A 26,328-nucleotide genomic window follows, 5' to 3' on the forward strand; every position below is an offset into this window, starting at 1 on the left:
TTCTTTCAAGAACTTTTCCTTTGCATTCACCACTTGGCTAACTGTTTGGCACAAGAGGCCTAGCTTTCAGCCTATCTTGGCTTTTCACATGCCTTCCTCACTAAGCTTAATCATTTCTAGCTTTTGATTTAAAGTGCGAGACATGCGACTCTTCCTTTCACTTGAACACTTAGTGGCAATTGTAGGGTTATTAATTGGCCTAATTTCAATATTGTTGTGTCTCAGGGAGTAGGGAGGCTCGGAGGAAAGGGAGAGAGATGGAGGAATGGCTGGTAGGTGGAGCAGTCAGAATACACATAATATTTATCCATTGAGTTTGCTGTCTTATCTGGATTCGGTTCGTGGCGCCCCAAACAATTATTAGACTGTGTTACTCATGGTGACTAACCTTTTCATTTGTGCGGGTTTTGTGTTAACCCTTTCTTAAATTTCTGAATTGGAATGAGTGATTACTCGGCTAGATTGTTGTCTGGGGAGAGACGCCCCCCGGGCCCCCCCAAAATCACATCACAGCACTTTGAAGTCACTGCTGTCCTGAGCCTGTCCTCAGTTTTGCAGTTGTGAGAGCTAGGACTAATATAGAAACCAGAGCACTAATTTATTAATTCATAATTACCAAAATGTTCGTGTTTGCCAAATAGGCCTTTCTCTTCTGGCATCAGGGTAACTGTTGCAGTGGTGAGCCTAGAATCCTGTCAAAGGTCAAGAGAGAGTTTCAAGAGAGATTTCATTTCATTCCGTCTCAAAAGATCTTATGGAGAAGATCTCACTTTTTTGACTTCCCTAGACAGGACCGAAATCTAGATTTTCCTTTCCTATGCTTTGTACTGACTGTTCCCTTCTTCAGTTCTGATGGTAGTTACACATAATGGATCATAATCACATTCTGATTCTGGTCTGGATGTTGTAGTCTTTCCCTTGGTTATTTTATAAAGTTCTTTAGGAGAATACATGTACTGATTCTTAGTTTATTTCCACTCATATTCAATATTATTCTTATTTTGTTGATTTTTCTAAGTTTCTTCTCCTAGGAGCAGCCCTGTTTTCTTTCACTCCGGGTTTTGAGGCGCAGCTCCCTGTTGCATCTTGATGCCCCTGTGAGGATATTGAAGCCAAGAGGGTAGTGATACTTGAGGACTTCTTTGTAGTCTCCTTCAACAGACCCCTGGGCAATGAAGGCCAAGGTTTCCTAGGATTATAGTCATCGTTGTGTCCCCTGGGACTTGGCACATAAAGGATAGAGTAATAATTTTCTCTTACAGCTGTTGTGTGGTGTCTTTTTCAAGTTGTGGTCTTTGAAGTTGCGCTTTTCCCCACCTTGCTTTCTAGCTCCTCGCTGGGCCTTTTACATGTTTTACAACTCTAAGTTGACGCCATCTAGCATTTACTCTTCTCCTCCTCCTTATCCTTATCCTTATCTAACTCCAGGTCACAGTCCCACCTTCTCTGGGGCAGTGGTACCCAACTCAACTGAATTGAAATCAGTGACTACTCAACTTTCACCATCATATTAGGCAATCCATCTCTTTCCCTGCCCTCATGGTTCCTTCATCTTCTCATCTCCTCTTTTTTCTCCTCCTGTTCCCCTTCCACACTCATCTTCTTCTTCCCCACCCCAAGTTTAGACTATTGAAATTTTTTTCTTTTTCTCCTCCTGCTCCTCCTCCCCCTACCCCACCATGTTTAGACTGTTGGCACTGTCTGAACACGACACATTGTGGTGTTTTATGTCTCTCTGTCTTTGTGGTAACTCGCATCTTCCCTGACAACCCTCCTCCTATGGGATGTTTTATGCATCTTTATTATTGCATTTATCACACTATTTTTATTCCTTTCTTTCTTGCTAGACTATGAGCTCCTTCAGCATCTTGATGGTTCTGAAACCTAACACTACCTGGCATATAAATGTTATTTCAATGGAAACACAGATATATTGTCATTCTTTCCCTCAGTTTGTTTCATTCTTTCACTGAACAAACTCTGTTGAACACCTTCTATGTAGTGGTGCTGAGAATACAGTGATGATCCAGATGAAAATATTCCCTGCTCTCACTGAACCTAAAGTGTATAGTGGGAGATACAGAATAGTGAATAGGAAATTCTAGTATAGTCCTGCATGCTCCATCTGTGATCAACAAAATTCTAGAAGCTTTGTAATGGTTGGTATTTTTTCCTGTGCTTTCTTCAAAAAGCTGTTGGGAGATGTTAAGTGTGAAAATGTGTTTTAACTTGCTGAAGACAAGGACAGAAAGAAAGGATTGTTATTACAGTTGTTAATCTACTGTACTTTTCTGTGTGTGTGTGTGAGGAAGATTAGCCCTGAGCGAACATCCGTTGCCAATCCTCCTCTTTTTGCTGAGGGAGATTGGCCCTGGGCTAACATCTGTGCCCATCTTCCTCTGCTTTATATGTGGGACGCCTACCACAGCATAGCTTGATAAGTGATGCGTAGGTCCGTGCCCGGGGTCTCAGCCTGTGAACCCCGGGCCGCCCAAGAGGAGCATACAAACTTAACCACTACGCCACCAGGCCGGCCCCTACTGTACTTTATTTTTTGATGCCTTTTTGTATCTAGAATTTTCCCTTTTACTCTAAAGGGCTACTTAAGTAATTAGCAATCATTAGATGCATCATTGCCTAAGTCAGCATTATTAAAAGTGACTTTAAATGTGTGTAAGATCAGTGTTTTTGATGATACTCCAATTCAAAACTGTCAACTTTTCTTTTTTACCTGTGCTTTCAGTAAAGTACCTTATAGATTAACATCTCTCCTAAACTGGACATGTTTTAGGGAAATTGTTATATATCCCAGATGGGGAACTGATCTCCCCAACCAAAGTACTAGTATATACCATACACCTAGTCTATTTCCACATGAATGTTCATGAGACAAGCAAGAAAAATATAATTAAAACTCACACCTGGCCTGGAGCAGGCTGGGTTCTTTTTCTGGAAAATCATTTATTCCTTCATTTAGAAACTAAGTTTTCCAAGAAATTGGTACCCAGCTTACAGCCAAAACAAAATTTCGTTGGCAGAAATCTTTATTGAAAAGAGCTTAAAATTTTCTGTACCATTTTCTTTAAAGTACTTAATGTTTTTCTTTTAATAGACTGACATCATTGGAAAAGCTGGGGAGAGCCAGATTTTCATTGTGAAGGATGGAACAATACCTCTTTCTAGCTACATTTGCTCGTTAATAATAATGATTATTATATTGTGGGATTTTCCAAAATGTATTCCTCAGAATGTTAATAGATGGCCCTCACAAAGAGTAGGAGTCAAATAAGTGTGAGATATTGAGTTAGTTGAGTTAAACAGGTTCATTTACTTTAAGATTTCTCAAAGTCTCTACAATGCTCTACACTACTGCTTCTCAAACTTGAAGGTGTATACAGAACACTGGTGATCTTGTTCACATGAAGATTCTGATTCCGTAGGTCTGGGTTGAGGTCTGAAATTCTGCACTTCTTATAAGCTCTAAAGTGCTGCCAGTGTAACTGGTCCACAGATCACACTTTAAATAACAAGGATTTTAGGAGTCTTGAGGAGGAAGCATGCTCTGCAGTATTTCCCAGACTTACTAACCATGGGAACTTTATTTTTGACATACTGGAAGTAGTCCATGGAGCCTACTTTGAGAATTTTACATTTCAAATTGAATCCATTCAAATTACAAATGAATTTATAATTTAAGTAGAAGTCTAATACAGAACTTCTAGGTTATTATCAGCTAGATAGCTAGTGTAAATCCCAAGACACTGAAAAATCGTTTAGCTAGTCCATGTAAAAAGAGAAATCAATATCATGAACTGAAAAGACTATCACTGTGTAAGATAGTAGGTTGTTACTAGATTGTATACTTTTTATTTTTAATAGACCTTATAAATATTATTAAATGCCCAAGTCCTTAATTAAACAATTTTACTTTATTACCTCTAGTAATTCACTTATAAATTACCATATTCCTAAATGCCCATATGTGCTGTGCCAGTGATTTCATTAGTCTTTAATCTTTAACATTAGCGTTTGATATGAAAAACTGATGATAAAAACAAATCTTTTATTTAAACAGCTTGAGATTTGATATGGCTTATCATACCCTTAATTGCAAATGATACAAAACAACAATCGAGGGAGGTTTTTGAGAAATCTATTGAACCTAAAGCAAATTTTTAAATATAAAAGCTTAATAAAATTAATTAATACATTATAGGTGGCTTCCCCCCACTCCCGGGTCTTCTGCTGCGCCCGGAATAGAGTCTCCCTTGATACATGCCTATTGAAACTCTTCTTTGAGCACCTGCCTCCTGTGTTGGAGCTCTTAGTACCTCGTTTATCTCAAGCTGCATGTTTTTGGAGTTGTTTATTTGTCTTGTCTTCCCTTTTAGACTATAAATTGGATTGGAGGTCAGGATCTTATTCATCTTTATACTTTCGGTAACACCTGGTTTATAATGTGGTACGTAAGTGGAAGATCAATAACGCATTAAATAAAGATAAGATAATTCAGCATGTAAAATTTAATTTTTTAATCTTATGATACTTAAGTTAAATTTTTTTTCTTTCTCATTTCCTGTCTTGATGGTTATATCGGTTTGTATTACTTATTCATCATTAACAAGTCATCCTAAATCTCAGTGGCTCCAACAGCGGTTTTTAAATTTCTCACAATTCTAGCTTGGCACGGAGGTTCTTCTGCTGGTCTTGCCTGGGCTCCCTTAGGTGGTGGCAGTCAGCTGGCAACCTGGTCAGGGCAGGACTTGCTAAGAGGGTCTGTCTTACACATTCTGAGGTCTTGGCTGGAGTGGCTGGGATCGCTGGGTCTCTGTCTCCATGGCATCTGTTAATCCCTAGCTCTTTCACAGCATAGGGATCTCAAGATTCTAAAAGAAGAAGCTGCAAGGCCTTTTAAGATTGAGCCTCACATGCTGCACGAGATCACATCTGCCACATTCTGAGAGTTGCAGGATGCCAGCCCCACCTTCAGTGGGTGAGCTGTGGGCTCTGCTCTTCCTGAGAGGAGCAGCAAAGGTATGGGCAGCTGGAGTTACTCTGTGTGTATTTCTTCTCTCCAAGTTAAATAAGAACATTAGTATGATTTTACTTTTTCAGCTCCTCACCCCTCTCATGTTGACATCATGTGGAGTTTATTTGGGCTTAATCTTCAATTTCCTGAGTTATTTGCTTAGCACTGTTTCTTGTGTCCTAATCCTTCCTCTATCATATTTGTTATTTTGTTGCAGAACTTGCTTTAAAGATTATTGAAACCAAACTCTCTTGAGTCCTGATATGTCCTAAAACGCCTTTATTTTGCCTTCATATTTGAATCGTAATTTTTGGTCAGTACCAGAAACTATTGCTGCATCCACTGTAGTTGATAAGAGGTCTGATGCCAAACTGATTCTCATTCCTTTGTGAGCAGTTTATTTTTCCTCTACAGTAATATGTACAATCTTTTCTTTACCCCTAGAACTTAGAAATTTCACTGGATCAGGTCTAGATGTAGTTTATATGTTTCATTCATTTTCTTCACTTATTGGCCCATTTTAAATGATTAGTTTTCAGCTCTGAGAAATCTTTGTTTCTTATTTCTTTTAGTATTTATTCTCTTTTTTTCTCTCTTCCTAGTACTCTTAGTAAGTAAACACAACTTCCAGATCTAGTCTCAGTCTCCAAACTGTTCTTGTATCTTTTTCATCTCTTTTTCCTTTTTGTAGCCTCTGAGAGAATTGTTTAGATCATTCTTATGAAATACTTTTTTTAAGAAATTTATTCTGCTATTCATTCCATTGATTGAGATTTTTGTTTTTATCCTGTAACTTTTTTTCAAGGTCTCTGGCTGTTTCTCTTTTATGCACACAGTTTTCAATTTAAACATGAAAGATATTAGTTCTACCTATTCCCCTTTGCTTCTTCTGTGTAGAGAATTTGGTCCCTTCTGGGCATCAATAGCTGGCGGAGGCCCTCCTGCTCTGTCTCGATCACTCCTCCTTTGCCTGTGGCAACTGCTTGAGCATATCCAGAACAGGCCTGACCGCCCAGCTGCACTGTCTCTCTATCTACCCTTGGTCATCGGATCTTGACCAGACCCAAGAGCCTAGAGTCTAGTATCCCCCAGCCCTGAGCCTGCAGCTCCCCCACCAACTGCTCCAACCTCTAAGGTAGGCCCTTTTCTCTTTCGTGTTATGGTTTTCTCTGGTTATCTTGCCATAAGTCTGCAGCCGTTATTTTTCTGACTTTTTGGCACACTTATGGCATTTAAAAATTTTCTATACTAACTAATTTTCTTATCTTTTTTTTTTTAAATAATTTTATTTGTTTATTTCCCCCCCCCCAAAGCCCCAGTAGATAGTTGTATGTCATAGCTGCACATCCTTCTAGTTGCTGTATGTGGGACTCGGCCTCAGCATGGCCGGAGAAGCGGTGTGTCGGTGTGCGCCTGGGATCCGAACCCGGCCCGCCAGCAGCGGAGCGCACGCACTTAACTGCTAAGCCATGGGGCCCGCCCTAATTTTCTTACCTTGAAAAAGAGAAAATGCCTTTTTTGTTATTTCATGGCATTGTGAGTTGGAAGAGTGGATGTGTATGCTCATCTTGCCTCTTGATCCAGTCATCCCCCTCGGAGTTTTAATTATGTTCTTACCCTATTCATTAACCCCATCCTATCTTTTTTATACCCTTTAACATTCCAGGCGTCTCCTCCTTTTCCTTCATCTATATGCTATAAAGGATCCCAAATCCTAAAAAAAAAGGTGAACCTGTAGTTCTTTCCCAAAAGAGACTTCCATTTATCCTGTCCATAAGAAATCAGATATTTTTGGGAAAGGTTGAAAATACCAAAGTGCAATCTGTATTTATCCAACATAGAATTTTCAGTTTTTATTAGCAATATTTCAGTGTTTACCTGTTGTTACAGGGACCATGTCAACACGTAACTCCACAAACATAACTCCAGGGAGCACCATTCACATAGAATACAATGTGAATGGCTGCCTCGAGGTGTGAGCAGTGTTGACTCTGATGTTATGTTAACCATGCGTTTTATTTTCAGAAATTGTTATTGAATGGTATATGGGGTTGAGGGCATTCTATTTTGTAATATAAGTCCTTTTTATTGAAATAAATTTCTTCAAGACAGTTATACATAAAATTATATTCACTGTAGTTCAACCATAACTATTATAACCAGAAGTAGTTCAGTTCTCTTAATAACGGATAATCTTTAGTATTTAAGCTGTTAAATAGTATTGCATTTTATTTATAAATATTCTAAATTATTCTATTTATAGATCACATCTGATAAGAATTTATCATGTTTGTTCTACTCTATTAATATTTTTCTTTATTCATGAAAAAATAACTATAGAAGAATGCATGAAAATGTATATACAATTAAAAATCATTAAAAAAGCAAATACATCCATTAATGACTGTCCATGCCAGGCCAGCACCCCAAAAGTTCTTCATGTACCCCTCTGAGATCACAGCCTCCTCCTTCCCTGCAGAGGTGACACTCCTCTGACTTTGTTGTAATTGTTTCCTTGGTACCTATGCATGCATCCCTAATAAACATAGTTTTATCTTGCCTATTTTTTAAACTTTACATAAATGGAATTCTACTGTTTGTATTCTTTTGTGACTTGCTTCTTTTGTTTAACGTTACGCTTGTGAGAGTCATTCTTGTTGTATAGAGCTGGTTCATTGTTTTTTTGCTATAGGTGAAGTATATTGCGTGAATATACCACAATATATTTATCCATTCCACTGTTAACTGTCATTTGGGTTGTTTGCCATTCGTGGCTTTCACAAAGATTGCTGCCATGACCATATCTATATGTCTCTCCAGGTGTTCATGTGCAAGAATGTCTCTCTATAATCAGGGATGGAATTAGTGGGCTGTGGAATATATGCATCAGCAGCTCAACTAGACAAGTGCCAAAATGTATTCCAAAGTGATAATTCCCGTTTACACACTCATTGGCAGCCTGTGATATTTACCATTGTTCCACATCCTTGCCAAAATTTTATATTGATAAATGTTTTCCCATTCTGGTGGTTGTGTATTGATATCTCATCGTGGTATGAATTTGCATTTTTCTAATATTGGCCATCTAGATTTCCACTTTTCCGAAAGGCCTAGTCACACCTTTTACTTCCTTTTATATCAAGTTATTTGGCATTGATCTTTTGGTTGTAAAAATAAATACATAAGTCAAAACACTACATAGTTTATTCTCTAGAATTACTATGCTGTTTGGCATATAGTTCTCTTCTAAACAAATTTTTTCCAAGAAATTTTAACTTTTTTGGATAAACAGTCTGATAAGAAGTTTAGGATGTAACTATTTCTAAGTTTCCCAAACAGTTGCAGATTTTGGTAATGCTGCTTATTTCCAGGATATTTTAAAACTACAACTGTGAAAGATTTTATCTAGTACTCCTTTTCGGATTCTAGAATAGATTCCATATGGTCCTGAAGGTATTTAACTTTTGAGCATATTCCTAATTTCCCAATACATCATTCTTTTCTTCTGTAATATTTGTTCCTGTTTCATTATAAGTAAAGCAAAGAAACTTATCTTTGCTACATAGGATACTCAGTAATTTTTTATATTTTTATTGTTATAATACTTTGTCCCTCAAATGCTTATTTAACAAACTTTTATTATTCCATATTATTAATATCTTACTTTGAATTGAATTTAAATATTCATGCTTATTTTCTATCCTTTATTATTTTTCTTCATTTGTTCTTAGGCATCCTTATTTTATCTTTTCAATTTTGAAATGGTTGTCATCAATCATCGTACCAGTTTCTGAGCATTCAAAATGAGGTCATGAGATGTGTGTTATACTCCAGATTACTAATGCAAAAGAGAAGACAAGAAAATATGTAGAGTCCAAGTTATTTCACTGGATAAAATGAAACAAAGCATGCTTAGTATACTTTGACCGAAAAGTATCAGTAAAGAGAGAAGAAATGAGTAAATGGAGGAAAATCCAGTATCTGGTTGATCTTCTATCCCAGAGGGATTTAGAACAGAGATGATTTTGTGGATTAGTATCGTCTGTAGTAAAAGGGATTATAGATATTGAGTCATAGGTTGTGCCCATCTGCTACATCCATAGCCATATATTACATCCGTGGCCTACATATATTACATCCAGAGCCTCTAGATTCAATAATCACACTAGAATGTATGTGGCCTGCAGCCTTGAGCAGAAAAATTTCCTGTTAAACAATGATAGTTCACTATAAGATTGAGGTACACACATGCACATAATTATACTAACAGTTTCACGTAAAAGCTTCTTTGTCTTCAATAAAGATTATAGTTAAAACACATAGTCAGCCTTCCAAAAAGGGTTTCTACAAGGCTCAAAAGAATGCAGTTTAACAGAACGATAAAAATAGACCTGGGTAAAGAGGAAATTTACTAAGTGAAGGCTGGGATAAAATGAGAACACACTTGTAAGAGTTGGTCGCAAACTCATCTCTGAGCTTTGTACGGCCAAACAGAGGAACAGTCAGCACTGAGATTTCCAGTATTCATCATACCCTCAGGAAAAGCACAGCTTCCTGGCCTTCAGGTACATTTTATCGAGAGGCGTGATATGATAGACAACATTCTGAAAACTCCTGAGAAACCATTCACGTCAATTCAGAATGTAGAAGTTGTCTTGTCTTAGTGTCAGCCTCAAGATTCAGCGAACTTTGTTTCCTATTTTTAACACACACCCAGTGCAGGATCGCTTCTGTACCATTCCGGCTACTTGATCATCTGAGCTGTGATTAAAGACCTTTTGTGATGGGGAATGTACCACTTTTAGAGGCAATCAGTTCTTGAAATCTTGGACATTTGACTGTTTGCTCCAAAAGGCAAGACCTTCCTGAGCTTGCCCTCATGGCTCCAACATTTAATTTTGATTAAAAGTATTATAACCATTAGCCAAATTTGATTCAAAGTATAAAGACAGTAATAATATAGGCTAATACAGGTTTGTTACAAAACCATTCATTTTTGGTCTAGCTCTTGGGAGCATATCCTAAAAAGTCTAACCTTGCTGTCCATGGCAGTCCTTCAGAGGTTTGTAGACATCTGCTTATCTGCATAGTCCTTCTCTTCTTCAAGTCAAACTTGCTCTTCTTGTTCTATTAACTATTCTTCCTGTGTCCCCCACTAAAGTTTGAGCTCATAAGGATCAGGAGCTGTCTTATTTTGTCCCTATTCCTGTGCTTGGAAATAATGATTGAAACCCTTCACCATCCTACTCATCCTCTCTTGAATGGATACACTTGTGTCCATTCCTGTTAATGTACCACCTATAACTGGAAGTGGATATGTCCCAAGGAGCCTGAAGGAGAGGTGTGCACTCACTTGTCCCCTTCTGCCTATCATCTTAAATACTGATATCAATACAGCATAAGATCACCTCGCTTTGGGGCAGCCTTGTCTTATTCGTAGTTCATTCATTCTGCTCTTGAACGTAAAGTGCCTGAATCTTTTCCCCAGCGTGCTGCTGAGCTAACCTAAATACTAGACCCTACGTTTATCCCTGTTGTTTTCATCTCGTATAGGCAGCTCATTACTGGGGTAGCAGTGTTTTTCATATTTTCATTTTATTATCTGCTAAGTTTAGTATTCTTAGTCATGGAAGAACTTGAGCATTCCTTGTGTATTATTATTTACGTTATGGCTAAAGTTTTTGGTTAGGATTGAGTCAAGATCAGAGCTCTCTGGCATTACATTAGAAATCTCTATAAGGTGATATGTTTCGTTCCGCTATTTACAGATCGTGAGAGTCAGCAGTTGCCCTTGTGCCGGCCCCATTTCTATGCTGATTATAATATCATGGAGGGCTTCTAACATCACACATGCCTTACGGGAGTCTAGACACATTTCCATGATTACACTGCCAGAGACAGAAATTAGATCATCTTAACATGACTTTTCTTTGGTGTGCCCCTTTTTGGTTCTCACAAATCATCTCTTGGATAAAATCCTTTTAAGAATCTCACCTAAGATCTATGTCTAGCTCTCTAGTTTGTAACGTGAAGCAAGTCTACTTTCTTCTTTCCCAAAACAGCAATGGCATTTTCCTGCTTCCAGTGTTTTGGCACCTCTTCCATTCTCTGTGATTCTCCAGAGAGCCCCCAAAATGGTTCAGCAACCTCTTTGTAAGTTTTCTCAGGTCCCTAGAGTATGATTACCCAAATCAAGCAAGTTGAGGTCATTGAGGGAAGCATGAGGCCTGATTTCTCACAGTCTTTTTGCTATATAAGTACTCATTGCTTGTTTCTTTGCTGGTGGGAAAAAGTAATATCATCCTGTGACTCTAGTCTTAGCGCTTGATTCCAACAGCTCCTTAAGTTGTTATGAGAACTACAAGAAATGGACAGGAAACTTTAATAGGTTTGTAACTGGTCAGTATTGTGGCATTCCTCCACTGCCCCATGTTGGTTGCGGTATTTTGGGACTGCTCCAGAGATGAGGGGTAGGGAGGTGTCTCACCCTCAATTATGCCTGGGTACCGTGGTCATCATTCTTCATCCTGTGGGTGTTAGCAATTGTCTGAAATGTCTCTCCTACTCTTTGAGGAATCGGAGAATAAAAACATCCTCCCTGCATATGAAAATCTCCACTCCTGCTGAGTAGTAGTTTCTTTTACAGATCTATAAGCTCTTCACAACCTCTTCCTATCAACTTTAGTGTTGGTATTCCATCACTTGCATCTTGCTATACTTTGCCTTGGTCTGATTCATATTTTGCTGCCTCAGTTAGATGATGAGCCGTTAATGGGCAGAGTGGTCTTCAGAAAATGTTCGTCTGATATCATTGATCCTAGACACTCAGGGTCATCACATAAATTAAGTGTGAAATTAAGTATGGTACACTCAACAGTGAAGCAATATAATTACAATAATATAATTCTATATCTTTCTCTAAACAGTAAGCTTCTTCCTATTTATAATAAAGATTTAATGAATAATTACTTCCCCGGTGATGTTTCTGTTTCTCCTTTTTTCAAATTCTCTTTGTTCACTGAATTTTTGCTTCTCTTTTTCTTACACGTTGGTTATTTCATGATATTATACTCTTGACATTTAAAATTTTCGATTCTTGGCATTATTTGTCTCTCTGTTGCATAGTAACATTTCTGTTCTTTGCAACCATCTGCTTATTTTAAGGTGTGTAGTTTTTCAGTGGCATAGAAGACTTTCATATCTTGGCTTTGTTGCTAGTCTAGGATCTTTATTTGTGGCATTTTTTCCTTCATAGACCTCATAACTTGTCTTTAGTGAGTACTTGGTAAATATAGAAATGGGTATTTTAATCCAGTTGATGATATTTTAGGTGTATTTTATATCTCAGTAGGCACACCCCTGAAAAATACTGAAAAATAAAGATTGCCGTAGAATTATTCCATTGTGTGGTATAAATAATTACTAAGTCCATTTTTATAAGTGAGGAAAGTGGGGCTCAAGGAGGTAGTAACTTGTCCAAGGACACTTAGATTTTGATCCTAGACTCGCTTACTCCAAGTCTGAAGTTCCTTCTCCTCTAACTTGAGGAGATCCTTCTCCTTGCAGATGAGGGTCCACCCATGTGTTGGGCACCGTGGAAATGGGAGATGGAGAAGTCACCTGCCAGAGCAGGCATGAGGAGTCTTGATGAAGCTGGCATCTGGGGAAAATGCACCAACTCATAAGACCCATTGTCCATTTCTGCCTACTAATATGGCAAGAATAAAGCACCTGCTAGCAGAAACCTGGAACCTAAACCCATCTTCACTAATGTGGAAGTCAGGAGAGTGAGGAATAAGATGGAGGCTCTGGTGGTATGCACATCTTCCCTTGTCTTAACAGGTTATGATGTTGGAAATAAACAGCAAGCTGATATGGGAATTTGAGGGAATGGGGAAAAAATCCCCAGGTTATACTACAGAACTGAACATTGTGGAAGTTGATAAGAAATTGAAATACAACAGTAGAGTAATTTTTAGGAGAAAACTATAAAGAATGTCAAGAACAGGATATATGGTCTCAGATGTCCACATGTGAGTATACAGAATAACATATTGAACAAATAAGGTCTCATGAGCATGATAGCACTTGGTGAGATTTGCTTAATGACTGGAGTGAGACATGGTCAATCCTTCATTCATATATTCATTTATTCAGCAAACAATAATGGAGTATCTATTATATATGCCAGGCACTAGGCTAGTCTCATGGTATGGTAGACTGTGCTTTCAAGGAGGCATGAAAGTCTCTTTCAAGGAGAGACTGACATGTAAACAAGTCATTAAAATACTTACAACATTTTAGGTGGGCATCTTTTCGTGATCTTTTTCAAATTTGTAAAAAGTCCATATCAGGTCAGTAAGTCTTCTGGCAAACATACCACTCTCAGCATCTGTTACCTTAGGAGGGGCACTCCAGCTCCTGCCAAGAACCCCTTCTTCTGTCACAAGCTACAGGCCTAAAAAATAGATACTCTTTTCAACACCATCTCCATAGCCATCGTCATCTTTGGATAATCAGATTCCTCTAAGGAAACCAAGCTAGCTATAATAGTCGACCAAAGATATCCTTGTTACTAATTATTAATGCCTTGCATTTCTTTTCAATACAGCAGACTTTTGTTTATTTTCAAGCCTTCCTTAAGTTTTTGAAACTTCCTTTTTTTTTTTCCCTGTTACATAAGCCTCTTCTGTAACTGGTAAAGCATTTGCACATTTGTAGGTGTCTTCTTGTGTGTATACATCTTTGAAAACTGACCCTTATAGCAATTTAGAGTGTTTGTTTCATGATAAGATAATCGTATTTACTTATTGGGTATCTGATTAGAAAATTCAGCAATTTAACAAGCTTCTAACAACTTTATTGTCCTTGGTATATTTTTAATTAAGAGCCCTCCTCCCCAGCCCTTTTCATGTCATTTTTTGCTATGCTGTTGTTTAAATGTTTTCTTACTATTTATTGTTATTATCATTATTATTTTATTGGGTTTTTTTAGTGTTTGGTAGTACTAGCTATACTTTTGGCCCTAGATGTTACCTTTTAAAGATCAAATAGCTGTAAGGAGTTGTGATCATTGTGCATAGAAGTCTATAGTACTTCCTGGGAACCATCTGCAAATCCTTCAGCCCCTGCCTGTTCCTGCACAGGAGCCCATGAGAAGATGTTAACCCTTTGCCTGCTTGATTGCAGGAGGAATGCCAGCTCCTGAGCAGGCCTCATTGGTGGAGGAGGGGCAACCACAGACCCGCCAGGAAGCTGCCTCCACTGGCCCAGGCATGGAACCCGAGACCACAGCCACCACTATTCTAGCTTCCGTGAAGGAACAGGTACATCCTCTTACTGGAATTTGCAATTAATTATTTCTCCAATGCCTTTAAAAATTAATCTTTGGATATGTTTTAAATTTGTCTAACGTCCTTGACACCTTCACGTTTTCTAATTATAAGGTGTTTACATCCCTGAGTACATTGGGATGACTGGCATGTAGAGCTGCTCCAGGTGCCAGTCAGAATCGGAACATGCAGGATACTTGTGCGTCTGCAAGTAAGGACAATATTGATGGTGATCGGTGTCTCTGTCTCCCCCACATTGCAGAGTGTGTGCATGCACGCAAAGCTTTGTAAAGCATATTTCACATTGCTGACTTTTCTGTCAGGACTCTGGCAACTTGAGGCCTGTAATATCCTTAGATATGTTGAACATTTTAACATAGGTGTTGTATAGGGTTGTCTCTGTGATTTTTGGATGAAGGCTATTATTTGTTGTGTTTGTCTGAATCAAAGTATATTCATTTTGTGAGCTAGTGTTCTAAAACTTGTCAAACTGTGCCAGTTTGCTTCAATGTCATGTTTATGTTGATTTTTTTAAGGCACTGAATATACTATTTATCCTTCAATCCCAAGTAGCCTTCTTAATTAGATCTTATCTGTTGTGCTTAGATAAATTAGAACTCCTGAATTTAATTTCTTAAGATTTAAAAGCTTAATAAGGTGAATATAAATTTAAAGCTCCAGGGATAGTTTTCTTTTCTGCTTCCTCCCTCAAAAATAAAACAAAAAAATGTATGTGCCCTCTGTGAGGGTTATTCTGTTGGAGATAATCTAATATTAAATTTTTTTTAATCTTATGATTAAATCACTGGGTCCTCTTTTTTTTTTTTCCTCAAGAGATATAAACTTAGATGTATATTTGCTGGAATATTCTTTTAAAAATCAGTATCAGCAGTTCAAATTACTAATGATGACAATGAGTAAAGGAATATTTAATACCTCATTATTTTACTGTTTGCTGTAACTTGAAGGTATGAAAGAATACTCCAGAACTATATGTCTGACATTAGAGCTGTGTTTTCAAGAAAAATGATTTCACAACTTATTCTAGTAGCAAGATGTCAAAATATTTTCCAGCCCTCACTGAAATTTTAAGTTTTTAGACATTCCACAAACTAAGAATTTGAGAAGACACAAGAAAACTGTATTTAGTACTGTTTTCATTTTCCACTAAACTGTAGATTATCTAAGCTTCTCTCACCTTTAGGGAGGAAAAAAGGACTCTTCTCTTATAGCACTTCATAGTTGTCAAGATTTGCCCCAAGGAGCTATCAAATGAGAAGGCTCTGATTTATTTGGGTCTCTTAGCATATACTGTGTTTTGGCTCTTAGCGTATACTGAGTTTGGTGATGTACCTTGATACCAGATACCCTGCTTGATGAAGAAAATTGGAAACCTATCATGATTTTGGCACAGGAATTCCTTGATAGCCTCAGATGACTTCAAAATTTTATCTTTTGGCAATAAATAGTGCTCTGAATAGATATTTTGTGGGAGATAGCAAGAAGGGTTCTGGTTTCTCAACGTAGCCAAAAAAATACAGGTATTTGTTATTAGAAGAATTATCGTGTATCTCCCAGATTATTTAGTTAGTGGGAGGATGTATTCTAATCTTTACTTCTTTGCTCTTTAAGAATTTGAATCCATTAATATATATTTGCAGTGTTCATTCTTAATTTCTTTTAAAATTTTTTATCAATACTCAGTACTCAGCATTTCAGTCATTCAACCCAAGACACCATATCTATCTCTGGTTCCAATATACTCGCCTGATTTTAAATAGCTAACTCAAGCTCTCATAGGGTTTTTGTAGCACCAGGCAAGATAGTCTAATTTCTCTATAGTTGGAGTAATTTCTTAGGACTTTTCTGAAATCTGTCACTCCCTATCATCTGCCCAGTGAGACAGAGCACAGAAAAGTTAGGAATAAGAAAGCTAATTACTATTCACCTTGCGTATTTGATTTTTAAAATACTCGTCAGAATGTGACATTCTTAGTCATGTTAGACTCAAATGGAGTAGCTAATGATAGATTATGTCCTTGATCGTGATTTGTATCAAAAGAGCAATATTCTTGGGGCTGGCCCCGTGGCGCAGCGGTTAACTGCGCACACTCTGCTGCTGGCAGCCCGGGTTCAGATCCTGGGCAGGCACCGATGCCCTGCTCGTGAGGCCATGCTGTGGTGGCGTCCCACATAAATTGGAGGAAGATGGGCATGGATGTTAGCCCAGGGCCAATCTTCCTCAGCAAAAAGAAGAGGATTGGCATGGATGTTAGCTCAGGGCTGATCTTCCTCACACACACACAAAAAAAAGAGCAATATTCTTGCATGGCGTGTATAATTATTTTAAAAAAAGAAGCAGCATGCAGTATTCATAACCATGGAGTGATGGTATCAGCTCCAGTGATCTCAAAGAGACCTTTTTTGGTGGCAGCCATGTCCCAGGAAGGATGTTGCATTAGGATACAGAAGGAAGAAGCCCCTTCAGTGCAATTGAGTAGATGGCCTGGATTCTCATCCTGCCTCCACTACTTAGTGTCATCTTAGGAAGATTTCTTAACTTCTCTGTGCCTCAGTTTCTCATCTACAAAATGGGGATAATAATAGTTATTGGGGACATTAAATTAACCTATGTGAAATGCTTATAACAATGCCTGGCACTTAGTAAGTGCTCATTCATAGTAAGAACTGGTATTACTATTATAATCATCATTTCTACGTAAGAAGAAAAGGCTCTTCTTAGAAGGAGCTGGTGGTTCTACTTTTAAGTATATGTGGGGATTCAGTGAGTTTTCTTTGGACCAATGTCCAAATGAAATGATATCAAAATAAAAAAACTTTCTCAATATTGAGCCATGATTATGCTATGAAAGTATTTGACTTCTGCATGACATTATCAAAACTTTACCACACTAGTCTCACAAATTAGAACAGCTTTAAGTATATATTGTAAGAAATAGAGCATGTGAAAATAAATTTTATTAACACACTTATTTAGTGCAACCCCAAACATAATGTCAATGCACTTGGCTAAAGAGTTGGGAAGTAATATCTTTTAACATGCACCTGAATTTTTTATTTTTATTTTTTGTGAGGATAATCAGCCCTGAGCTAACATCCATGCTAATCCTCCTTTTTGCTGAGGAAGACCGGCTCTAAGCTAACATCTATTGCCAATCCTCCTCCTTTTTTCCCCCAAAGCCCCAGTAGATAGTTGTATGTCATAGTTGCACATCCTTCTAGTTGCTGTATGTGGGACGCAGCCTCAGCATGGCTGGACAAGCGGTATGTCGGTGCGCGCCCGGGATCCGAACCCGGGCCGCCAGTAGCGGAGCGCGCGCACTTAACTGCTAAGCCACGGGGCCGGCCCACACCTGAATTTTGAGAGGAAAAGTCTGAGTTCTTCTTAAGTAAAGTATATCCAAGCCACTAAAATATCTCACACCTGCTCTCCTTGGGCAATTCATGGTAAGTAGTAGAGAAGGAAATGGCAGACAACCAGAATAGTCTTGTTAACAAATCAATAGTCTATTAATATCTGAAATTAGATTTAGGGTGTTATAAAAACAATTAAATCTTCCTCTACTAGGCCACGCGTTCCCTAGGATCTAGAAGCCAGAAGCTATTCCTTATTCCTTGACAAAATGCTGAGATTCACATTCTCTCTCTTTTGTAAAGTGATAACCTCTCACATTGATGTCCGTCACATAGATGCATTCCTGTGCAGTTGTAGAAAAAGTCCTTGCTCTTTGACAGATAGAAAGAAGCAGCCCACTTCTGTTCAAGTGCTACATTTCCGTGAAGCCACGTCCACCCCATCCTGAAGTCATATTTCTCTCCTGACCTCCTTTAGCGCTTCATACCACTGCTCTGACTCCTGTCTCTGCCCCTTTGGATGATATAATCAGCTACCTCGGGACAGAGCCCTGTCTTTTTGGTTTGTTTTTTTTTTTTCTTGTGAGGAAGATCAGCCCTGAACTAACATCCATGCCAATCCTCCTCTTTCTGCTGAGGAAGATTGGCCCTGGGCTAACATCCCTGCCCATCTTCCTCCACTTTATATGGGATGCTGCCACAGCATGGCTTGACAAGTGGTGCATTGGTGCACGCCCAGGATCTGAACCTGAGAACCCCAGGCCACCGAAGCGGAGCGTGTGTACCTAACAGCTATGCCACTGGGCTGGCCCCAGAGCCATGTTTTATGTATTGTTTGACGTACATGTTACAGGCTGCTTCTCCCCCAGCCCCTTGAATATATTAGACCTGCATAAATGATTTTTAAAGAAGAGAGTGGATGAATAATCTATTCATAATAGATTGTTCAATAATAATAATTATTCAATAATAATCTAGCTATCAGATTACTTTGTCACCAACTAGCTGTTTTATGAAAATAATGGGACCTGTAGCCATATTCATAGAAACATTACTAAGCAAGAGAATCTCACAGACAGCACCTAGAAAACTAGCTACCCAGCTGTATATTCTTGTTCTTAATACAGTTTGCATTGCGTATATCCATATCGATCTAGGAATTAAATTCAATCTCTGCATGGAGCAAACTAAAATTTGATTTCGTATTGATGGTCAAATAATGGCATAGGCGGGGCCGGCCCAGTGGCGCAGCGGTTAAGTGCACATGCTCCGCTTAGGCGGCCCAGGGGTCATGGGTTCGGATCCTGGGCACGCACCAACGCACCATTTGTCAAGCCATGCTGTGGCGGCATCCCATATAAAGTAGAGGAAGATGAGCATGGATGTTAGCCCAGGACCAATCTTCCTCAGAAAAAAAGAGGAGGATTGGCATTGGATGTTAGCTCAGGGCTGATCTTCCTCACACACAAAAAAATAATAATGGCATAGATGTTATAAATTTCATCTTCCGTCTGTCCAGCTTAGTTGAAAATTAAGTGTAGGGAATAAAAAGATCTGGTTATCTTGTTGATGTCACCAAATATCTACCAGTGTCGTGTATACCAGGTGATATAGGTAATCGCTAAAGAAATGTCTTTCAGTTAAGGATCATGCTTTAAGAGAAATAAAAAATTCAACCCATGGGAATGATGAAGTAATGTGATCCTTCGACTCAAAATCTGAAATTATAGGAAGTATCAGTTGAACGTAAGCCACCAGCTGGCCGTAATCAGGATCATCATTTGGCAAGTTCTGCTGTTCAACTCAACTCCTAATGAGAATCAAGGAGTCCAAGATGAATACAGATGTTGGAAACAATGAATTCTTTTGTATCCTGATAGTGTTCAAATATCTGGCAAATTTAAGAATGATCTAGTGCCTAGCTTAATATCTTACAAGTAGTTAGATCAAGAAATATGGCCAAATGTGGTGCCCTCAAAGGGCTCTGCCTCCTCCTATGAAAACTTTAAACTAAAATGATTGATTCATCCTTGAAATGGACAGCAAACCTTTGGATGCAGAAGATCTAGAATTTGATAAGCCATTGGCTGCTCCTCCAGAACTGTGCTGCCACTCCCTGCAGTTTAGGTAGATATGTCAGCATGCTGACTTCACAGGCACAAAGGAAGCAGTGAGCCAAGGGCCGTGTGCAGGCTGTTATTACCAATTGGGCGAGTATATTATAGTCTTATAATTGATAGGATATGATCTTGGATTGTAGAACCACTCTTTAAGAGACCATAGGACCTATCATGGCTAGGGTTAACAAGTATATTTCATAGCTCTATATAGGATGCAAGTTGATTTGGATTCTATAAAATCACACATTTAATATTTATTACACTCTTTCATCTTCTGTCATGAAGCTGCTTGAATAATTGAGATCTCTATTTGAACTTGGCCGTATTCAGGAGCACTAACCTCCATTCCATTGTTCTCCCACAAACCACACTCTCATATTTTTGGTTTATGATTTAAGAAGTTTGGAATCCAGATTTAAGGTTAAGGCTAGTCCGGATAGCATGAAATGGTAAGCAAAGAATAGATTTGGTAAAATGTGCTAATTTTACGTGTACTCCTCTTACTCTGGTGAAGTCCTAAATTAGATACTGTGTGTACTTCTTTTGTTATCTTTGATGAGTGAAAATTGCAATGTTCTTTACTTGTGAGACTCTCAAAGAGAACACCACCTTTCAAGATATTTTCTGACTTTTGTGAAAATTACAATCTTCCCTTCAGTGTATCCATATTAATTTAAGTGATATTTAAATATCAAAGAGTAAAATGAGAATCATTAGAGTTCCTTAAATTTCGAAGATAAATTAGGGAAATTTGAAGCCCAACTGTGCCCTATTGATATTACTTCATTTTTACATGGATGTGTTAGCCTCGGTAATTACACACCCTTCCTGTATGGCAGAATGCCCAGAACTGAACAAATTCCAGTACAGTTATTTACTTTATTCCTTCAAAACTGAAACAACTCAACTGTTGGGCACCTGCCTTTGCAACTTCTTTTATTTGGCCCCTAAGTTTATTTACAATGAAATGGTTCTCTCTGACACACCTCAACCACGTGCGGAAGACAGAATTTTTATTTTGGCTGTAAACAAGCGTAGTTTGTAGCTTAGCTCATAGCACTGTACTGTAAGTACAATGCCTAAAACTTCACATTTTTCCTATCAGCAACTTAGTAATTTTTCCTTTTGGTAACTGAATTATCCAGGCCATTGTAATTACTGTGTAATGTATAGTGGAGTCTTCCGTGGCTGAACTGCATTATCAAACACAAGGTAAGATTGGATCTTTTCTTAGTGATTTCTGTGGGATCATCACATTTTACAGCTTTATTGCCTTAATATTATGGAAGTGAGGTTTAAAATGAGGTCAAGTAGTAGAGGTCTTGTGACATGATTTGGCCTGGATTCAAGAATTCTGAACCCTGATACTTGGTTCTCAGGAGATCAGTCCTCTTAAGTTGCATGTGCGTGGTCGCAATGTCACATATCTCTTCTGTGTGTTGATGTAGAGTATCCCCCTCTTCAGGTGTCTCTGTGGTTAAAGAATACAACAGAGTATGGCCAACATTTTTATTCAGTATTTGAGTGTACCAAAAAGAATTGTCCTCAGCCACATAAAAAATTAAATTGCCAAGTTAACTAACAACAAGTATATACACTTTGTAGTAGTCTGATCAATGATCAGCTGGGCCTGTTAGCAAAGTGTCCCAGGAGTACATTCTGAATAACTGAGTATTTGCTCTTTTTGATTCAATTGGAGACATCTTTTTATGTGTATTGACACTGTAGTTTTTTGGGGGGTTTTTTTGGTTTTTTTTTTGAAGAGCTCTTAAATTCCAAGAATTGAAACAGACTCTCTGTCTCTGTTCACACATAGCTAGGTCACATATGCAGACATGGAACACATAGTAGGTGCCCCAAAATATTTATTGGGTTAATAAGCTAAGAAGTAAAAATTCTCACTATCCCCCTGTAGTTAGTTTATGCTTGCTTTTAACTAAATAAAAAATATTGTTTGAAAGCCTACTGTGAACAAAACACTCTGTCCAGGAAAGGAGGGGAAGGGCTGGTAAGGAGACATGCAAAGATGATGTGTTTCATACAGTTTCTACCCTCAGAAGTATGCAGAGGCACAAACCGTATTGTGTACTTTTATGTACAGTAATTGGCACATTATGAATATTCATTCATTGGAGCCACAAGATTCAAGAACATGTGTACTTTACCCCTTTTTTTATTTAAACAAGCTATAGATATGTATTGTAGTATATCAGTTTTATGTAAATGTGTTAACTTAGGCATTTTTAACTTAAATTTTTTACCATTGAATTAACATTACCTTTTGTTTACATTTGAAAGTAGTAGAATATCTTTCCTTTATTAACACTTAAAGGCAACCTTGACTTTGCATGTTTAAAGTGATAATTTCCTTTTCAGTTGAATAATTCAGTTCATACTTCCTGTTCAGAGTTAAATTATGAATATATGGAATAATTTTTCCCCTGTACATGCAAACTTTATGCTATTAAATTTGAATTGAGTGACTGCTGAGTTGGTGAAATTAAATGGATGACAGGATCATTCAGCATTGAATTCTCTGCGCTGCATGATCATTTTTCTTTTTAGAATCACTTCTGGAGAGAAAAATATTTCAGAAACATACTTTTCCCCTCAGGTAGAACCCTAAAGTTACTCCATAGCTATAGCAAAACAGTCTGTCTTCATGCTCAATTTCTAAATTGCCGTTTTTGTTACTTTTGCAGAAATGGGTCCATATGGTCTTACTGCATCTGTTTATATTTTATGAATTTGTTGTTTCCAAAGTGATCAGATCTGCTTGTACCTCAGCAAAGTAATTTAGGTTATGATTATTTCGTTTTAGGCATTCCTAAGAAAAATCATTTAAAATGTAAAGTTCTTTTCAAGTAGTTCAAAGACAAATCTATGTCTTAACTTATAGAATCTTAAAAGTTATTGTGCACTCAAACCTTAATAATATAGGGTTGCACAATATAGAAACAATCTGCAGGCAAATTGAAAGAACACATTATTGAAACTTCAAGACAAACGCATGTTATGCAATTAAACTCCATATATATCATATATAAATCTCTTGGTTCTTGAAAGAAAATTTAATTTTCCTTTAAAAATTGGAATTCAAGGCATTTCAATGTATAGACTATTTAATTTGTGTTTTACCTTGTAGAGTTTTACATGTGAAAATTCCTATAAAGCAGCACTACATCAGAAAACTTCATAATGCAGTAGTATCATCTACCCTAATAGGCATATATCTAATTTACACATTTTCCTAGAATTATTCCCAAAGCCTTAATCAAGATCAAGGTCCTTAGCTACTGCATAAACTATCACTTCTCCCCTTTGCAAAATGTTTTCAGAAATTGTTTTATTAAAAAAAGAGTAAGCCTGTCTTCCTCAAGTGTGGAGTCAACTGACACCTCCTTTTTTCATTCGTGACCTTAGTTACCTCACATGTTTCTTATTTTAAAACTATAACTGTTAGGGGCCGGCCCGGTGGCATAGTGGTTAAGTTTGCGTGCTCTGCTTCGGTGGCCGGGGGTTTGCAGGTTCAGATCCCAGGCATAGAACCTACGCACCACTCATCAAGCCATGCTGTGGTGGCATCCTACATACAAAATGGAGGATGTTAGCTCAGGCTAATCTTCCTCAGCAAAAAGAGGAGGATTGGCATGGGATGTTAGCTTAGGACCAGTCTTCCTCACCAAAACAAAACAAAACAACTATAACCTTTGCAAGGGGAGAAGCCTATTAGAGTTTTCCCATTGAACCATTTTCTCATTTGTTTCTTAGTCAGGTGAATATTGGTTTTTTTCTTGTAATGTAAGTGGTTAACAGCAGGATCTTGATTTTTCTTTTATTTCAGTTAGCAAAGTATAATGAAATGAATTCTTATTAAATTATTCTGTGCAAAATATATCTTAGTAATTGCTGCTGTTGGCATTATTCTAAACTGATTGATTAGACAATTTGATGATTTATAGATAAGAATTTGAAACTTATGTTCGTATAGCTATGAGTACTGAATAGAGTGCTTTAACTTATTTGATCTGGACTACAGAGTAGGGCAAGTGTATTTTATTGGTGTGAAACTATTTTATTTGGTTGAATTTTTTTTTTTAATTTCTTGACCCTTGATAAAACTTCTTTTGATTTCCCGTTAAAAATCATGAAGACCCTCACCCTATTGTCAGAGTTGGAGAGAAGTTCTCCTACTATAAGGCCAGTAGAACAGGATTGAGTAGAATGATCAGTGGATCATCTGTGCTAGGTCTACTGTTGTGAGGACAAAGACTCTACATTGCTTTACTGGGCCTGCCACTTTTTAATACAAGCAGATTGCTATCTTTTCTCTCTTTACCACCACCACCACAACCACTACTACTACATGAAACAAATGAAAAGTCTAGAAAAGATTTTGTCATTGTCAGTAAGAAGTAAGAATCAATGAACTCGATGAAATAGAAATCCATTAGGAGACTAATAGCTAATATTTATTATTACTTACTGTGTGTCAGGCATTGTGCTAAGTGCTTTACATGGAGCATCTCCTATATTCCTTATCACAACTTTATGACTTAATGCTGTGAAAATCTGTCAGTTTTTTTCCCACCTTAGTAGACTTGGTGGGAAAATATATAGTCTTGAGCTGTACAAGTAAATTGTTTCAGTAAATTGTTTTTAGTTCTTAACTTAGCCAGGGTGTTTTCTGTCACTTGTAACTAAAAACCCTGACTTATGCAGATAGTTATTATTATTACCCCTATTTACGGATGGGGAAACTGAAACTCAGGAAAGTTGAGTAACTTGCCCAAACTTACACAGTTAATAAGTAGGGAATCTGGTATTCATATGCTGGCAGTTATATTACAGGGATGCTTACTAAACAATTAAAATCTACAGTGGAGTTAATAAAGAGAAGAATGGATACAGAGGAAAATTGAGTCATTGGTAGTGACAAGATTATTTGAGAAGTTATCTTGGAATATGGAGGAAAAGAACAAAAAGGACATGCTAAATGTTACTAGACATGGAGGCTATGGAAAATAAATCTTAATATAAGCATTGTGGATGTTCTTGAGAAACATTTTAGAGTAGCTAGAACAGAAAGCAATACTTAAATATAATTTAAAAACTGCTTTTCTAAGCAGAAAAAAGCCCTTCAGTGTATGACTTGAAGGGGTCATCACATTCCAAGCATCACCTGTCTAGGAATAACCTTGACAAAATTTTGTATTTACAAAGGTAAAGGGGAAAAAACTCTACAAGAATCCAGAAAAAAGAAATGTTTATCTGCAAAAGATAAAATCAGACTGACATCTAGCTTTGGTGAAATAGTAGATACTAGAAGAGCATAGAACAATGTATTTAGAGTATTGAAGGAAAAATGCTTGTAATCCAAGAGTTTTATACCCAGCTAAATTGTGTTTAATGTATGGGGGATTAAAAAAAATATTCTCAGACATTTAGGGGTTTCTGAAATATGTTCACCCTTACACCCAATTTTTTGATAATTGAAGATGTGTTCTGTTCAGAGAGTAATCAAATTTAAGACTCAAGAATGAGAAATTTATGGTATGAAATAAACTAGTGCATCTTTTCTTACTCGATTAAGATTCCAAACCAGGAATCAAGGGTTATTACGTGTTATCGGTTAGGTTTTGTGGTTCTTTCCCTGTGTTCTCCTGATTCTTATCATGTATAAGCTATATACTCCTTCAAGTAGTTCAGATGGATATGTTACTCTGTTGGGTGACTGTCACTATGGGCCATTGGTACTATTCTGATTCGCTCTTGATAATAGTAGCTAAACTATTTATATGTTTTAGATGTTCCACAGGGAGAATGCCCACTCAATGCAGAGTTTAGTTTAGGAATTTAGCAGCATTTTTCATTGCCTCAGCACTTAAGATATTTTGCAGCCTGTAAACTTATATTGAATGACTCGAGTCATGGTTTATTGGCTTATTGATTTGCAAAGACAAAAAAAAAGAGAGAGAGAGAAATCAGCAGCTTGAGCTGGGAACAAATTCCTATACATGTTATCATCTTTCTTCGACCTATGAGTATTGTTTTAATTGTGCTTAAAATATCAGTGTTGGTAATATGATCTTAGTTAAAATGAATATTCACTTAGAAGAAGTCTTCTAAGGAAATTCCCAAAGGTGTTCTAGGCTATAAAGGATGAGAATTGTGTCCTTAACATTGGGACGAGGTAAGCAGCAGGAATTAAGCAGATACCTATCAAATGAGGAATGAAATGAATGTAATCTGTGCAGAGTAATTACAAATGAGTAAGGAAAAATAGTAACTACCTAATAAAAGGGGGGTATTTGACAATAATTGACAATTGACAAAAGAAGGAATATAAATGACCAATATGCATAGGAAATAATGTTCTTACCTCTCTAGTAATCACAGAAATGCAAATTTAAAATAATGAGAATATATCTGCCTATCATATTGGCAACATTTGAATCAAAGATAAAACAGC

The 26,328-nt window shown here is 37.4% G+C and overlaps 1 protein-coding gene across 10 annotated transcripts in view; it reads left to right on the forward strand.

The window, feature by feature from the left end:
• The window catches only part of PKP4 (plakophilin 4), a 241,542-nt gene that overhangs the window by 58,637 nt on the left and 156,577 nt on the right, over nucleotides 1–26,328 (forward strand). For 9 of the 10 annotated variants that reach the window (XM_087435239.1, XM_087435240.1, XM_087435241.1 and 6 more), the window contains one exon: nucleotides 14,219–14,355. In XM_087435239.1, the coding sequence (XP_087291365.1) occupies nucleotides 14,224–14,355 (132 nt within the window). In that variant the 5' untranslated portion in view covers nucleotides 14,219–14,223. Of the gene's footprint in view, nucleotides 1–14,218; nucleotides 14,356–14,551; nucleotides 14,573–26,328 lie in introns of those variants that run through there. The other variant, XM_087435245.1, reaches the window with a different exon arrangement.

This window comes from Ceratotherium simum, chromosome 9 (genome assembly GCF_057802395.1).
Source record: "Ceratotherium simum simum isolate JZ-2026a chromosome 9, ASM5780239v1, whole genome shotgun sequence".
Classification (NCBI taxonomy): Eukaryota; Metazoa; Chordata; class Mammalia; order Perissodactyla; family Rhinocerotidae; genus Ceratotherium; species Ceratotherium simum.